The following is a 17,252-nucleotide window of genomic DNA, read 5'->3' as shown; positions in this document are numbered from 1 at the left end:
TCCCAATCTAGAATAGACTATCTGAGCTGCCACAGGCCTGGTGGGGAACATAGAACCTGGACCAATTTTCCTCTCGGATCACACCCAGAAAACGTCCTCTTTCAACATCAACAGGGCGAGAGGGTGGGGGGGTATGGGGGGGGTCTGGACATGAAGATTCCCAACAGACATCCTCCAAGACACCATACTTGTGGACTCGATAAAGGTGAAGATAAAAGTATACTTCTCAGAAGTAGACACAGACACAACCCCCCGGAGCGCTGTCTGGATGCATTCCAGGCGGTACTAAGGGGTGAAATGATTGCAATGAAAGCACGAAGAGACAGACTAGATGGGAGGAAGAATTGGAGGAGAAGCTAAATGGAGCACAAAATGAGCTGCCAAACTACCCCAGTAGAAAGACGAAATGGGCCCCGATACACATACAAGGCCAATTGGGACGGTCACAAAACAAGAAAGCAGAACTTGCGCTGAAACACAGGTACTATATCAGCGCCAACAGGTCGGATAAACTATTAGCAAGGCAGCTATGTGCAAAGGGGCGTAAGACTACCATAATGAAACTAAAGGACGCATATGGTCAAATAAAAACAAAGAATGAGGGAATGAGGAACTACTACCAAACCCTGTACAAGTCAGACGATCCAAGCACAGATAACAAGGCGGCCTACTTCGAGAATCTAAATCTCCCCAAGATCTCAGAACCGGACAAATTGGCATTGGAAAGGGCCATTCAGGTGGAGTAAGTCCTACATGCAATCAAAAATCTCACAAGAAACAAAAAGCACAGGGCCCGGATGGGTACTCTGATGCTTTCTACAAAAAATAAGATGTTTTGGTCCCAAACCAGACGGCCTTGTATAACAGCTTCAAGGCAAAAGGAAATATCACAAGCTCCATGAACAAAGCGAAACAGATCATTTTTCCCAAACCAGGAAAATGATCAACGCTGCCAGGATCATGCCGCCCAATAGCCCTAATTAATCTGGACGCCAAACTATTCACACATATTGGCGGAAAGACTTCTCCCGACTCTCATAGGCCCAGATCAATCAGCATTTGTCCCCACAAGACAAACAGCAGACAACACATGCAGAGTGAGCCATTTAATAGAAAAAGTAGCACACCCGCACCCCAGCTATCCTCGTGTATTAGGACGCAGAGAAAGCGTTCAATAGAGTCGAATGGACACAACTGTTCCACACAATAACGAGCATGGGCTTCGGGCAGAACTTTATGCATATGAATAAAGCAAACTATATAGAACACCCTCCTTAAGGATATCACTAAAAATGGCACCCTGACGGGACGGGTATCCCTAACTAGAGGCACTAAGCAGGGATGCCCACTTTCACCTCGGCTGTATGAAATATTTCTAAAGAGATCAAAAAGAAATCCAAATTATGGAAAACTGCGTCCCCTGCACACTTTCTAGACGGCATAAAGCCTAATTGAGTTAAACAAAGTTTTGATATATAGTTGCTATCTCTAATAATTCAAAATTTAAGGATGACAGTAGTTAATAAAGAAATTCAACAGATCATTTTTCTTTGCGAATACAAGGGTCTTTTTATTGATTTTTTTCTGTTGGTCCAACGCGTTTCGAGATTCATATTCTCTTCATCAGGGGCTTACATTTTCAACATCATTTTCACAAGCACCTATAAAGAACATATACAGAAAGTGAATTACATAGGTGTCATTCAAAAGACTATTTGTGACATTTTCATCGAAATAAAGTTTTTTTTATCCAAATAAAGTTTGAAAAAAACACAAGTACATTTTGAGTAATGGCCTTTTTTCAGAAACAATAGTCAAAAGATAGACAACAAGTCCCTAGTGTCCTTGGATTCCTGATGTTCCTTGGATGTAAAATAATCTTGGTAGCAGACACTTATTAGCATCAAGAAGAACTTTTAGTTTGGGCAGGGTTGTGTTGACAAAATGGCGATTATAGACTGTGTGAACAGTGACATTATACTCAAACTAGATGTGGTATTTAACAACTGCCTAATCATGAACGAATAGATATACATGATGTAAGAAATCAAGGAGAAACTCACCCCTCTTCTAAAAGGTCTGAGGAAGTAGCGTTATTACAGGCGAGGGAAGGAACAAGTTACTTACCTGTAACTGTTCTCCAGCATTGGTCTGGCATGGATTCACATGCTCATGAATATTCCCCGTCAGGCTGGGAATCCTCGGTAAAGAAAAAAATCAGTATCATTTTTGTTTCTAATCTGTCTTTCTTAGTAGTAACCAATCACTGATCTCTGGGTTATACTGCCCCCAGCAAATGACTGCCCTCTCCCTAATCCCCTCCCCTGGCAGCCATCCTCAGATTTGGTAGCACGTAAAGCGTCAGTATGACCAAGTGAAGAGCCGCAGAGGGGAAGGAGGGAGGGTTCGCATGTGAATCCATGCCAGACCCATGCTGGAGAACAGTTACAGCTAAGTAACTTGTTCCTTCTCCAGCATGGGGTCTGGCATGGATTCACATGCTCATGAATATAAGAATACATAGCAGTATACACATGCACAACCACGGGAGGTGGCAAGGCTCAACATTAAGCATCTCTTACCTCCTCACCAGACTCAATTTAAGCGAACAGGTTGCGCAGCACTGCTTGGCTGACCCTGGACTCCTCCCTGGAGTCCTGATCGACGCAGTAGAATCTTGTGAAGGTGTGCGTCGACCTCCACGTAGCAGCCCTGCAGATGTCCAGCAGGGGCACACCAGACAGGAACGCCGTGGTAGCAGTGATCGCTCTGGTCGAATGGGCTCTCGGACGGCCGGGCAGTGGTCTGTTTGCCAACAGGTGACAGTGCATGATGCAGCCGGAGAGGCATCTGGAAATGGAAGCCTTCGAGAGAGCCTTCCCTTGATTCACAGGTCCAAAGTTCACAAACAGCTGTGATGTCTTCCGAAAACTTTGTGCGGTCCACATAGAACTTCAGCGCTCTAGCTACATCCAGCGAGTGCAGAGTCCTCTCGGCCTGCGACAGAGGGAAGAAAACTGGCAACACCAAGGGCTTGTTGAGGTGGAAGTCCGACAGCACCTTGGGAATAAAGGAGTGGTGCGTCCTCAGCACCACCCTCGTGTCGTGAAAGGTCAAGTATGGAGGCTTGCAAGATAGGGCCTGGATCTCTCCCACTTGTCGTGCGGAGGTGATGGCCACGAGAAATGCTGTCTTCCACAACAGAAACTTCAACGGCACTGAATGCATAGGCTCGAATGGGGCCCCTCCCCCCCCATGAGTCTGGTCAGCACCACGCTGAGCTCCCACGTCGGGGCAGGGGCCTTCACCGGCGGGAACGATCGGAATAGTCCCTTCATAAATTCCTTCACCAGGCGATGAGACCACAAGGACACCCGTCCTGTGGTTCTGGTGTATCGGGAGATGGCAGCCAGATGTATCTTGATGGAGGCGTGAGCCAGTCCAGCTTTGGCCGGCGACAGTAGGTATGGCAATACTTGAGGGGACGTAATCCGCAGAGGGTTAATCTTCTGTGCACGGCACCAGACAGAGAACCTCTTCCACTTATGTCCATAACATTTGAGAGTTGAGGCCGCCCTGGCTTTTGCAAGAACCTCTCTGCAGTCAGCCGGGATATCGTATCCTCCAAACTCTAGTGCTGCAGGAGCCAAGCCTGCAAGTTCAGCGACTCCAGGACGTGATGAAGAATGGCGCCTCCTTCTCTGGAGAGAAGATCCGCGTCCGTCGCCAGCTTGATAGGTGGGAACGCTGACAAGTCCAGAAGGTCCGGGAACCAGATCTGTCTCGGCCTCGCCAGTGCGACGAGGATCATCCTGCACCTGGACCTCTTGACCTGGTTGATGAGACGGAGCAGCAACGGCAACAACGCGTACAGGAACAGGCTGTCCCAAGGGAACGAGAAAGCATCGCCCATGCTCCTCGGCTGTGTGAACCTGCTGGCGAACCTCTGACACTTGGAGTTCGTCGCCGTCGCGAACAGGTCGATCTGGGGTTTGCCCCATCGTTGAAAGAGCCGATCCACCTGGTCCTGGCGTAGTTCCCACTCGTGGCACGAGCGCAGCACCCTGCTGAGTGAGTCGGCGATGGCGTTTTTTTATTCCTGCCAGGTGGAAGGGAACCAGAAACATCCCCTGGGCGACGGCCCAGTGAGACAGATCCTGGGCCTCCTTGGATAGGGCTGGGATCTGGTGCCTCCCTGCTTCCGGATGTAGAACACCGTGGTGGTGTTGTCGGTGAAGATCCTCACCACTTTGTCCTTGAGGGACGGAAGGAATGATTTGAGTGCCCAGAACACGGCTCGTAGCTCCAGGATGTTGATGTGGAGAGACCTCTCCTCCGGGAGCCAGAGGCCTCTTGCGTGGAGATCTCCGGTGTGGGCCCCCCATACCTCCAAGGAGACATCCGTCGTCACCTTGTCCCGATAAACCGGGGTCTGAAAGTCTGTGCCTGCCGTGAGGTGCGCACGGGTACCCAACCATAGAATCACCCGACGGAACTCCTCGTCGAGCAGGATCCTGTCTTCGAAGCTGCCCGCCGCTTGAATCCAGCAGGCGTCGAGAAACTCTTGCAGCGGACGCATCCGAAGTCTGCAAAGGGGCACAAGGTAGATGCATGAGGACATCCCGAGGAGGGACTTGATGGACCTCACCCTGGCCACCTCCGTGGCTAACAGGTGCTGCACACCTTGCCCAAAATGGCCTCCGTCCTTTCTTCCGACGGAGTTGCCAATCGCTCCACTGTATCGAGCTTTGCTCCCAGAAACCGTGCCACCTGCGACGGAATCAGGTGGAATTTGGGGTAGTTGATGGCGAATCCCAGTTCCGTAAGCAGGCGGACGGTCCTCGCTGCATATTCGACGGCGAGTTCTCTTGACCTTGCACGGATTAGCCAGTCATCCAGGTAGGGGTAGATGTGGATCCCCTGCAGGCGCAGTCACGCCGCCACTGGTGCGAGGCACTTGGTGAACACCCTGGTTGCTGACTTTAATCCAAACGGCAGGGCTCTGAATTGGTAGCGACGCCCCTGGACTACGAATTGAGGAACTTCGTGTCCTTTTAGAATGGGGATGTGGAAGTAAGCATCCTCCAGGTCCGACGACGATAGGAAGTCGCCCTCCTCCAGCTGTCCCAACACGTGCTGGAGGGTGACCATCCTGAATTTCTGTGCCTTGATGTACTTGTTCAACCGACGCAGGTCCAGGATGGGGCGCCATCCGCTCGTCTTCTTTCTGACGAGGAAGTACCTCGAGTATACTCTGGAGCCCCGGAGCCTCTTGGGGACTAGCTCGATGGCACCTTTCTTGAGCATCGCCCTTACCTCCAACAGCAGTTGAGGGACGGGATTCTCCTTCCTGGCCACGGGAGGAATGCGAGGACACTTCTTTTGAAATTCTAGCGTGTCCGCGGGCCGGGGTGCTTCAGTGGGGGCCCGACGCTACGGCCGGTTCAGTCCTGCTTGGAAGAGGCCTTGCCGCCTTGGCCTCCTTGACGGCGGCGAGACCCTCCTTGCTTGCCGCGGCCTCTGTAGGCCTCCTGCAACGAGGAGCGCCGCCTGGCGGTACGTAGAAGAGCCACCGCTGGATCCCTTGGAGGCTCCCTGTCTGCCTCCGGAGCTCTGAAAGGGCCAACGTTGCTGAAGGACTCCTAGGGCTCGGGCTGTCGGTCTTGATGGCCTGGAGGGACTCATCCACCGTCTTCCCAAACAGGTTGTTGCCGTCTAACGGCATGTCCAACACTCTGGTCTGGACGTCCTGGCGAAAGTCCGTCGCCTTGAGCCATCCTCGTGGTCGAAGGCAAACCCCCTTTGCCCAGCTGGCATAATCTGGTATCAGAAATGTCCGTTGCCACCGTTATGGCATGATCCGACGCCACCTCACCTTCCTGCAGAATCTGTAGGGCCTCCGCCCTCTTGTCGTCCGGTAAGAAGTCTAGCAGGGGAGCCATCTTGAACCAAAGCTCCCTGTCGTAACGGGCCACAATCGCTAAGGCATTGGCCGCCTTAATCGTCGTCGCCACCGAGATGACTCGTCATCCCATGGAGTCCAACTTCTTGCCCTCGCTGTCCGGCGGGGAAGTTGAAGTTGAAGCCGCCGCACCCGCCGCTTTCTTCTTGGCTGCTGCCGAGACGACAGAGTCCGGCGTAGGCTGGGCCCTGAGGCACAAGGGGGCGGCGTCGGGGACCCGGTACTTCTTCTCGTACCTGTCCCTTTTGGCGGGCGTCGTGGAAGGGTTCTTCAGGATAGCCAGCCCTTCGTCCCAGATGTTGAGCAATGGTACTGCGAGGACCATCTTTCTCTTGGCCTCCCGTCGTTGGTAAAGTAAACCTTCCTTTTTCTGTTTCTCAGGGCAGAGCTGGAAGAGCTCAGATGCCCTAGCTATCATGGCGTGGAAAGAGCCAATTTCGTCGGGCGGAGAGGCCAGAGGGGGGGTGAGGGGGGGTGATGAATGAAAGTCTGTTGTATCAGCGCCACAGTCGGCGTCCGTCTCCGTATCAGGCCGAGGGTCTGGCAAGGGGGATGAGGGGTCCACAGGCCTTGTGGGCACGAAGGGCGGTGCGTGGTGGACTCTCCTCTGCTTGTTCGGAGGGCTTCCCGACTGTTCTGGTTCTGGATCCTCCGTCGGGGTCCATGGTAACCTCGTCCTTATCTCAGTACATAAGGATTGGATCGGCAACAAAATGGCCACCGAGCTATCCTGGGGCTCGGGCAATGGCTGCGACGGGCGGGATGGCTGCTCCACTGGGCCCTCGTCATCATTGCTATCTTCGATCACATCAGTAGGATCCTTCCCATGGGATCGAACCTTCTAGAACCTCTCGTTGAGGCCTTTCACGGTTTCCACCAGATCCTCCTCGGAGGCTGAATCCGAGTCCATAATGGCCACCGCCCCCCCCCCCTCTTTCCACCGGGGTCTGCACGGGGGTCTTAACGAGCGGCTGGAAAGAGGATTCCCTCCGTGGTGGCAGGGAAACTGGGCCCCGAGGCCGCCTCCACTGGCGTAGTCTCTGCAGGCTTCGCCAGGGCCGCTGCGACAACCTCGATAGAGGCCTCTGCCGGTTAGATCAAGGCCCTCACCACCTTAGGTGCGCCCTGGGCCTTAGCTTTCGGGGGTGGGTCATCGCCTTGCTCCCCCTCAGCTCCCTTCGAGATCGACCGGGGCCTCTCCAGAAGCTTACCCGGGTTCTCTGACTTCCTCTTCCCCAAACCAAAGCACTGGCTCGTGGTTGATCGTGCCGGGGAAGTCGCGCCCTGCTTGGCAGCCGAAGAGCCTGACCTTTCGGCACTCCCGGTGCCCACGGACTCATGGTGCTTGGCCTTCTGTTGGGCCCCCCGTCGAGGGGTGCCCTCACAAGACCGCTCAGACTTTTTCTTCGCCTTCTCACCTGCTGTGCCCTTCTCCAGCCAGGCGGCGAGGCGGGAACGACGATCTTGCTTGGTCCGTTCCGACAAGTTCTTGCAGAACGCACAATCCTTTTCTCCACGTGCGTCTTGTCCTCATGAAGGCAGTAGAGACATCTCGAATGCTCGTCCTCCTTGAAAACATTTTGCAATCTGCATCCCGGGCAGCTCCTGAACAACTTGGATCCGGGCGTCGAGCTTCCCTTGTCCTGGGCCATGTCTGTTAGTAGGCCTCAGATCTTCTGGAATCCTCCAAGAAGCGTAACTTGATGTAAACTTCACCCTTGAGGGGCGTAGAAGAATTCTGAAATGGGTCCCCGTTATCGGAAGTAGAAACGGTGGAGCTTGAGGCTCGATTAAACCAAAAAAATGAGAAAATCTCCTGAAAAAGCGCAAAAATGCAGTAAAAGCTTGAGAGCTAAAGCACGGGGACTCCCAACACTTGAACGTGCGGTAAAAATCTGAGGACGGCTGCGAGGGGAGGGGCTTAGGGAGAGGGCAGTCATTGGCTGGGGGCAGTATGACCCAGAGATCAGCGATTGGTTCCTACTAAGAAAGAGATCAGAAACGAAACAGATACTGATTTTTTCTTTACCGAGGGTTCCAAGCCTGACAGGGAATATTCATGAGCATGTGAATCCATGCCAGACCTCATGCTGGAGAATGGAGTTCCCAAGTTGTATCATTCAAGAAGTGGCATCTTTACCAAAATGCTGGCTTATGATTAGCTGATTCCTGTCTCCTAGGGGAGGATGTACCTATTTTAAATCTGAGGAAAAGGTTAGGAAGATGGGCATGGAGAGGTAGCCCATGTTTAAACTTACTAATTTAGGAGATTCAAGTTGATTCAGTGGCGGAGATGCGGTCAGGAAGCACTGCTTTCCGACCGCATCTACTGCGAATCTGTTTATATATGTAAAAATGGTGAGCGTGACGTCACTCGTGCGTGCGGTGCCAAAATAAATGACGTCACTCGCGATTGTACGAGCAGCGTCACAATAAAGGTAAGTAATACAAATATGGAGAGATGAAAAATCAGTAAGAAAGAATGGTAACTTCTCTGCGGCCATGAAGTTGACATTTATACAAATAAATAACTGCGCCACCACGAGTGACGTACATAATTATGACGTCATTTGTGTGCGTCCGAATGAGTGAGTTCTTTTGTAAAAAAGGAAGTAAGACCTAGGTGTACTAAAGTAAAGATATGATGTCCGATTGTAAAAAAGCCGGAAATGTGAAAGAGAAAGGTCGCCTGCCAGTGAAGAAGAGGCTAATATGGTCTAAATAGGCTTAGTACAAGTCTATGAAATTATCTTGATTGGCTTCTAATATTAGTGGTAACTACAGAGCATTGGTGTTGTGTATGTTAAAGTCATGAAATGTAAAACACATATTTATAACATTAGTAGGATAATCGTCTACCCCATAACAGTTGGGTGTACACTTGTCTAGATTTCAAAAAATGTGTGGCTTTCAAAGAATCTAACCACCATAGTGTACATTAAAATCATGAAATAGAAACATTTTTGTAGCATGGTAAGATGACAGTCGTCCAACCCAGGACAGTCGGGTGTACAATCTTGTCTAAATGTATCCAACTACCATCATACGGTTTAGATTACAACTATTTCATTTCGATCATCAGAACATAGAAGAAAAAAACAGAGGTTTAAAAAAAATGGCACTTCTGACTCCTCCTAAAATGTATATCTACATGAACAGTCCTAGGTAATATTCTTCATTTAGACCCAGAGGGGTCATTGCATCAAGTATGTTTATCCAAAATAATTCTCTTTGTGCTAGCAGTTTGGGTAAGTTACTTCCCCGGCTGAATAGGCTTATGACTTCCAGTATTGCTAATCTCATTTGGGAAACATTGTGTCTCATATCTTGAAAATGTCTGAAGACAGGTGAATTAGTGTTTTTTGTCCCGATACATGATTTTTGTTCCGTCCATCTATCTTTGGCTCTCCTATTTGTCTTCCCAACATAATATTTACCACAGGGGCAACGTATCGCATAGATGACTTTTCGTATCACATGTTGCAAAGTTCTTTAAGATCTTTTTGCCCGTCTGTGGATGGCGGATATAGTCGCCTTTGATCAGATTGTTACAATGTTGACAGTGTAAACAGGCAAAGGTGCCAGCTTTTGGTTTGCTTAGTGTCCTCTGTGATGTTGGTTTCACTCTTTCAGCTCTTATTAGTTGATCTCTGAAATTTTTCCCACGTTTATAAGCCATCATTGGTGGATCTGGAAATAGATGCGAGTTATCGAATTTCATTTATTCCCAATTGTTGTAGATGATTTTTTATTTGGAAACTCTGGCTTGAATATTTAAGCGTATGTATTAGATTTCTATTTTCCGTCTTCTGATGTCCTTCTAGGAGAGTATTTCTGTCCTGAGCTTCAGTCAGAGTGATAGCTTTCTTGACCGTTTCTGGAGGAAATCCTCCATCTAGAAATCTTCTCATTATGTTATATTCATCCTGTAATGTATTGGTCTCAGAGGTTATCCTTTTAACCCGTAGGAGCTGCCTGTAGGGTAAATTATCCTTCAAGTGTTTTGGGTGGTGGCTCGCGTGATGTAGGCAGCTAATGAAATCTCTGGGTTTTCGGAAGATTTTTGTTTTGAGATTTGTGCCAGAGTATTCCACTGACATCCAGGAAGTTCACAGAGGGTTTACCGATTTCTACTGTGAACCCAATTCTTGGGTTACAAGTGTTCAGGTAGTTCCAAAATTCAAAGAGTTCTGTCTCTGTGCCTTTCCAAATACCAAAGATATCATCGATACACCTTAACCAAACCTCAATTTTGTCTTTCCATGTGGGGTTGTCCAGTACATATGTTTTCTCGTAGTGATACATGAAAATATTCGCATAGGATGGGGCCACTGAGGACCCCCCATAGAGGTACCAGAGGTTTGAAGGTAATATTGTCCATTGTACCTGAAGTAGTTATTGTACAAAATGATATGGAGCAGTTCCAAAGCAAAAACTTTTTGGATGTTGACCTCTGACAATAGGAACCATTCCATAGCTTCAATGCCTTCCGAGTGAGGGATGGAGGTGTATAGGCTATTCACATCGATTGTAAAAAATAATAGATTCTCCCCAGGCAGTTGTAATGATTGTAGGATTCTCAAAAAATGGGGCGTATCCTTGAGATATGTTTTGATGGATTGAACTAATGGTTGATGAGCAGTGTCCAGGTAGATGGCGAGAGGTTGAAAAATACTGTCTGTTCCTTCAACTATTGGACGGAAGGGTGGATCGTTGGCATTTTTATGTATTTTTGGCAGTCCGTAAAAAACTGGGGTAACTGGGTGTTTCTGGATTAAGTATTCTGCTGTTTTCTCAGAGATCCAGTTCATGGTGAAATAGGAAAAGTTCCGGCTTTTTTACAATCGTTTTTTTCAATAATTTTCGCCTTTGAGTCTAAAGTGTTATCTTTATACCTTAAGAGACATGACATCTTTACTTTAGTACACCAAGGTCGGTCTTCCTTCCTTTTTACAAAAGAACTCTCCTTCGGACGCACACAAATGACGTCATAATTATGTACGTCACTCGTGGTGGCGCAGTTATTTGTATAAATGTCAACTTGATGGCCGCAGAAGTTACCATTCTTTCTTACTGATTTTTCATCTCTCCATATTTGTATTACTTACTTTTAGCGTGACGCCGCTCACGCAATCGCGAGTGACATCATTTATTTTGGCACCGCATGCGCGAGTGACGTCGCGCATGCGCGAGTGACGTCATGCTGACCATTTTTACATATATAAACAGATTTGCGGTAGATGCGGTCGGAAAGCAGAGTTTCCTGACTGCATCTCCGCCACTGAATCAACTCGAATCTCCTAAATTGTTAAGTTTAAACATGGGCTACCTCTCCATGCCCCTCTTCCTAACCTTTTCCTCAGATTTTAAATATGTACTTCCCCCCCCTAGGAGACAGGAATCAGCTAATCATAAGACAGCATTTTGGTAAAGATGCCACTTCTTGAATGATACAACTTGGGAACTCCATTCCCTCACCTGCAATCAAGCTACTTCCTCAGACCTTTAAAAGAGGGGCGAGTTTCTCCTTGATTTCTTACATCATGTATATCTATAATAGTTTATGATTAGGCAGTTGCTAAATACCACACCTAGTTTGAGTATAATGTTACTGTTCACATAGTCTATAACCGCCATTTTGTCAACACAACCCTGCCCAAACTAAAACTTCTTCTTGATGCTAATAAGTGTCTGCTACCAAGATTATTTTACATCCAAGTAACATCAGGAATCCAAGGACACTAGGGACTTGTCTTCTATATTTTGACTATTGTTGCTGAAAAAAGGCAATCACTCAAAATTTACTGGATTATTTGGATAAAAAATATGTCACAAATATTCTTTTGAATGACACCTATGTAATTCACTTTCTGTATATGTTCTTTATAGATGCTTGTGAAAATGTTGAAAATGTAAGCCCCTGATGAAGAGAATATGAATCTCGAAACGCGTTGGGCCAACAGAAAAAAATAAAATGAAGACCCTTGTATTCTCAAAAAGAAAAAAAAATGATCTATTGAATTTCTTTATGAACTACTGTCAACCTTACATTTTGAATTATTAGAGATATCTATATATCAAAACTTTGTTTAACTCAATTAGGCTTTATGCCGTCTACAAAGTGCGTAGGGGACGCAGTTTTCCATAATTTGGATTTCTTTTTGTTCTCCATTGTATTCCGGCCTAGATACCAAGACTGAGTCCTTCTCCCCTGCACCTTGAATTCTGCTAAATACACCCTATGAATTAGAATGTTTTATTCTTCATAGAATTTCCATTTGAATACTGGTGTGCAAGTGTACTTCTGTGTTCTGCAATATTTCTATAGCCACTCCTGACCAGGATACGAGAGACGCCACAGGAGCAAGGCAGAATGATGGGAGGAGTAGAACACAAAACTATGGGCTTTGACGACGACATGCTGATAACTTTTTCCACCCTGGAATGGTCTCTCCATGCGCAACTGAAAGATTTTGACCATTTTAGATCCATTTCCGGCCTAAAAATTTAACAAAAATCTGAAATCTTGAACCAGACCGAGGACCCAGCAATGGTAAGCAGACTGGCCCGAACTACCTAAATGAACAAACCCACGGAAAGCATCATATACCTAGGGATAACATTAACTTCATTAATAGGACAGATCTAGAACACCAACTATCCAAATCTTCTAACTTAGATAAATTGAATCCTCTCAACATCTCTTGGTGGGGAAAGATGACGGTCATAAAAATATCGGTCCTACCAAAGCTACTCTACCACTTCCAAGCTCTCTCAGTAAAAATTCAGAGAACATTCTTAAGGGCATTGACCAAAATGGTGACTACCTTCATATGGCAACATAAGACTCTGAGAAGATCGATGACAACCCTAACGGTGCAGAAAGGCCAAGGGTGACCGACGCTCCCACACTTTCATAGATGCTAGGAAGCAGCGCAACTGAGTCAAAGGAATACATGGCTCAATCTCCCCAACACATCTGGGCAAAACAAGATGGGGACGTGGCGGGCCTCCCCTTTTCCAATCCTCGATGACTACATAAACGCTATGGATACCCAAACACCAAAATAAGCGAAGTAGAAGGCGCAGGACTTGAAGCCTGGGACACTGCGGTTAAAAGAGGGACCCCAGTGACTATCCCACCCCCCCAGTCAGCCCGATGTTCGATAACCCCAATTGTCAACCACACAGCATCTGGACACAACCAGGCTGCAACAAAATAAGAGATTTACAGGGGCCAATCCATCATGACATATTAAGAATGCAAACAAATAGTGCGAATTAAGTCCACGGTGGAATTTAAATATACCCAGATAAAACATTGGATTCCCCAGCCCCCAACAAAGAAGCAGCAACCAGACAGCTGACCCCATTCAAAGTCTACATGACTACAGACACTGGCTCCAGAAGGATAGTCTCCAATCTAAACAACCAGGGTGAGGAAGTTCAATGGGGATACATTAAAAGATGGGAAGAGACATTGGGAGAGTCCATAACAAGAAACCAACGAGTAAACGTCTGGATCAAAATCCGGAAGCCAACGCGCTCTCTACAGATGACAATTGCAGAAAGTCATAATACAATGGCACTACACCCCGAAAAACTTCACGCGAGGTACCCAAACACTAGTGACAAATGCTGGAGCGGGATGCCCTACAAAAGTTGACTGGAAGCCTATTTGGTGGAGCTGCCCAAGGATTCAACCATTTTTTCAGGCAGGGGGGTGGGGGGGCTAGGAGATGTGAAAACCCAGACAGGAAAAAATATACAAAAAGGGCAGAAGACCTACAGGAGAAAGTATGGATGGCGGGCATGTGGGACCCAAACCAAAGAACCTACACAAAAGCCGAACAGAGTGAGGACACAGATTATAGCAGCAATGGAAACAAAAAGACGAGCCAACAATTTTTGACTGGCTTCAAAAAGTATGGAGACTCATCTCCCTGGAGTGGATGACTTACAAACTGCAGAGAACGACAGACGTTTCAGGCAGAATCCTATCCTATCTGCAGAGTGACTACATGCTCCAATGGAGCCCACACAACATTACAATCCTGGATATCCTTTCAACTTACCTGCACCCAGGCACGAAGAACCAGACCAAACACCAGGTTATGAGGGTGGCGAGGGTTTATGGGGTGGGGGAGAACATGAGAAGGGATAAGGGCATTTTGGGGAAGGGGGAGGGGGATAAGTTGATATTGTTAATGTTAACTTGCATTTCCATCGGTAAAACCGTTAAAAATATATTAAAGATAATACTCACATTCGCAGCTCATTAAAGTTTTTCACAGAATAAAGGGGTGAGGTTGGGTCATGCTGCAAAACTTCAACATTGTGGGGGGATTCCACCAGTGACTTCCGGATAAGTTTATTTAATAGGGAAGTAGCTGCCAAATCTGAAAAAGATGGTTAACAAATGGATCTTTTAGTATGCATTGCTTACGGCCCAGATATCATTGCTCAAAACTTTGAAACAAATTACCTCAATGGCGATCCAGGCACTCTAAATCTGTGGCTCTCCCTTCATTTCAACTTGCTAGGAAGCACTACTACTGCTACAGACCTGGCTGAAAATCTGTTCTACACAAGCTGCATAAAGCAGAAAAATAATTTAGAATTCAGCACTTCACTTCTCAAACCCGCCATTACGCATCCCAGTACCTGCACACCAGTAGATCAAATATGCCCCATGTCCCCAACAACCAGTTCCCCACATTTTATGCCAAGCATGCAAAATAGAGCATTGGCATGTGCTCAAGGGGATGACAGGCTAGGTGCTGTGAAGGTGGGGCAGCTACAAAATAAAATAATCCATTACCATAAGGTCATTTAGTTACCCCCTTCCCAACTTGTTAAGAGATTAGGCAGCAAGAGGGGCATAGCCTAAGCTCATGACGCGAGGTCGGAACTTCCTGTAGCACTTTTCGCATCTGACTTCAATTACTCGCGCAGGAAGGCAGAGCCTGCTGTAATGCAATTTCTCCAACAAAAATCAGACCAGGATTCCATAAGAAATGCGTCCTACACTGTGTTCCCCAAGATGACGGAAGCAAGCCTGTGAGGCCCCCAGGTCCCGGTCGCTCGCCACCAAGCTGCACCACACAGGACCAGCCTGCCCTCACCGCTGCACTATGAGGAAAATCTCACCCAAACGCAACAGATCCCAGACCACAGAGCAGGCAACAGATGCGCCGCACTGCATGGCTTTACAAGGTGAGCAGACCGGGAGGAGTGTCCCTGCCCCACTGGGAAAATCAAGTGAAACGATAAGTGTACACAGTGCCCCCATGGCCTATGCCCTGCCCACCTACAAACAATCTATTACCAAAGCTATGCACTCCAGGACAGGTTTACTCTTCCTCCATCTTGTCTTTTGCAGATGTCTGCGAAAATCTGCCTCACTGCACTACTCTCTCTGGAGTACTCCTCTCGTACTACAGCTAGAGGGCATTGTTTGGTCGCTCCCCCACTCTTGCTGTCCCTCTCAGCCACACTTCTGTGTGGACACTTGCTACTTCTCTGGCGCCTGAGCAACATTAACCATGTGCTCACGACTTCATGTGGGCACCCTGGAACAGCTGGGAACAACCACCCGGCCCACCGAGGCCCCGCTAACTTGGACACACATTTGCATCACTTTCTCCAAGCACTAACAGATCCACCTCCCTCCCTTTGCTTGCTATACCTGGCGCCACAGACTTAAGAGATCCAGCTTTAGGCACAGGCGATATTGACCTGGAAACTTCCCAGGTTTGCTAGATTCTGTCTTGTGTAGTCGCAGAAAGTAGACACTGTACATATTACGAGAGGCCTACTTTAACATACTGCCTTCGCCCTCAGACGTCTGGGTGGGGCAGTGCTCTGCCCCGCCTCAGAGCCCCGAATGTCACCCACGAAAAACCAAGGCAAACCATCGATCATGGACTCCTTTGCTGGCCAGAGGAAACAATGTGAGGCCACCCACACCAAAGATGGTGCACAAACTGGGCCTCCAGCCCCAACGCAGAACCCCCATGAGGATCAGGGGCTTGCCGCAATCGCTGCTCTGAGGTTATCACTCGAAACTAGAAAAGTCGACGTCCAACGCCTTCAGCAAGATGTGAGGCAACTACTGGCGGAGAGGGTCAACAGCTGAAACAGGACAAGAAGACCATAGCTACCACCAAAGATCTTGTTGCACGAGTCAAGGAGCTGGAAATGAGGAGCACCACATTGGAGTCTCGTGCAGAGGAGGCAGAGGGTAGATCCCGCCGGAATGATGTGTACTGGGATTTACAGAGGAAGCCGAGGGACCAAACCCTAGGATGTACATCGAAAACATGCTGTTGCAAGAAATTGGGCCTGCCAATCTCTTGCAGGGCTTTGCTGTGCAACGTGCCACTCACTCCAAAAGGGACCCCCGACCGGTTACCACCAGATTCCGGTGATGGCTAAGATTTTGAATTTCTGCAACAGAGGCGATCCTGAAGCACTTTGGCCTCAACTACATGCTTATGTACCCTCCTAGGCTAAAGATCCTCCATAACAACAAGTCTTACTTTGATAGTCCTGCTGCGGCCGCCATTTGGATGGAACACAACTTGGCCAATAACAATGGCACTGCCTCGTGAACTAACACCCAGCCCCAGCAGTGCTCATCATGCCTGGTGCAAATCAGACACCAGATTGACACCTTTTTGGTGCGGCAGAGCTTGAGTTGATAAACTGACACCTGAATGTAGGCGCCGTACAATCTGTATGCCTATCCTCTACAACTGCCACCAAAGCCGCCTCAACAGTATTTTCTTGAGTGGGAGACCCAGCTACCTACGGCTGTCCTTAATTGCCCGCCCAGAGTTGACATTGGGAACCAGCCTGTTGCTGGTCCCCCCTAACCCGATACTCAATGGCTGACCCTGGCCTTAGCAGTACAGGCATGTCCAAGCAATAGCTCTTTGCTGGGCAATGTTATAAAGTTTTGTTGGTAATGTTATGTTTTTTTGTTTACTCCATGCATTATGGCTCTTGCACATATCGTCAACCGAGACACTTGTGTTCACACTACTAGCGCTTTTGTTCTACAAAGCATACACAACATTCTGGAGTGTTGCTGGTGAAGTTCCCCATGCGGTCTACCCATGGCCCCAATTACAATATAATAACCTGGAATGTGCGCGGGTTGAAGCGTAAGAAAATTTCCATTGCACTATTCCAAGAGATACGCCAAATGGCAGATGCGATTTTGAACCGGTGGGATGATGTACGGGTCCACATACTCCTAATAAGCTAGGGGGTTCTCACACAAAAA

The 17,252-nt window shown here is 48.0% G+C and overlaps 1 protein-coding gene across 4 annotated transcripts in view; it reads right to left on the bottom strand.

Moving 5' to 3' along the window:
- The window catches only part of DDX25 (DEAD-box helicase 25), a 1,022,381-nt gene that overhangs the window by 806,526 nt on the left and 198,603 nt on the right, over nt 1-17,252 (bottom strand). For all 4 annotated transcript variants that reach the window (XM_069617288.1, XM_069617290.1, XM_069617287.1 and 1 more), the window contains one exon: nt 14,229-14,361. In XM_069617288.1, coding sequence (XP_069473389.1) covers nt 14,229-14,361 — 133 coding nt within the window. The remainder of the gene's footprint in view (nt 1-14,228; nt 14,362-17,252) is intronic.

Source organism: Ambystoma mexicanum, chromosome 9 (assembly GCF_040938575.1).
Source record: "Ambystoma mexicanum isolate Mex_15411 chromosome 9, UKY_AmexF1_1, whole genome shotgun sequence".
NCBI classification, from domain to species: Eukaryota; Metazoa; Chordata; class Amphibia; order Caudata; family Ambystomatidae; genus Ambystoma; species Ambystoma mexicanum.
The sequence above is the reverse complement of the archived record's forward strand: the minus strand, read 5'-3'. Positions and strand labels throughout refer to the sequence as shown.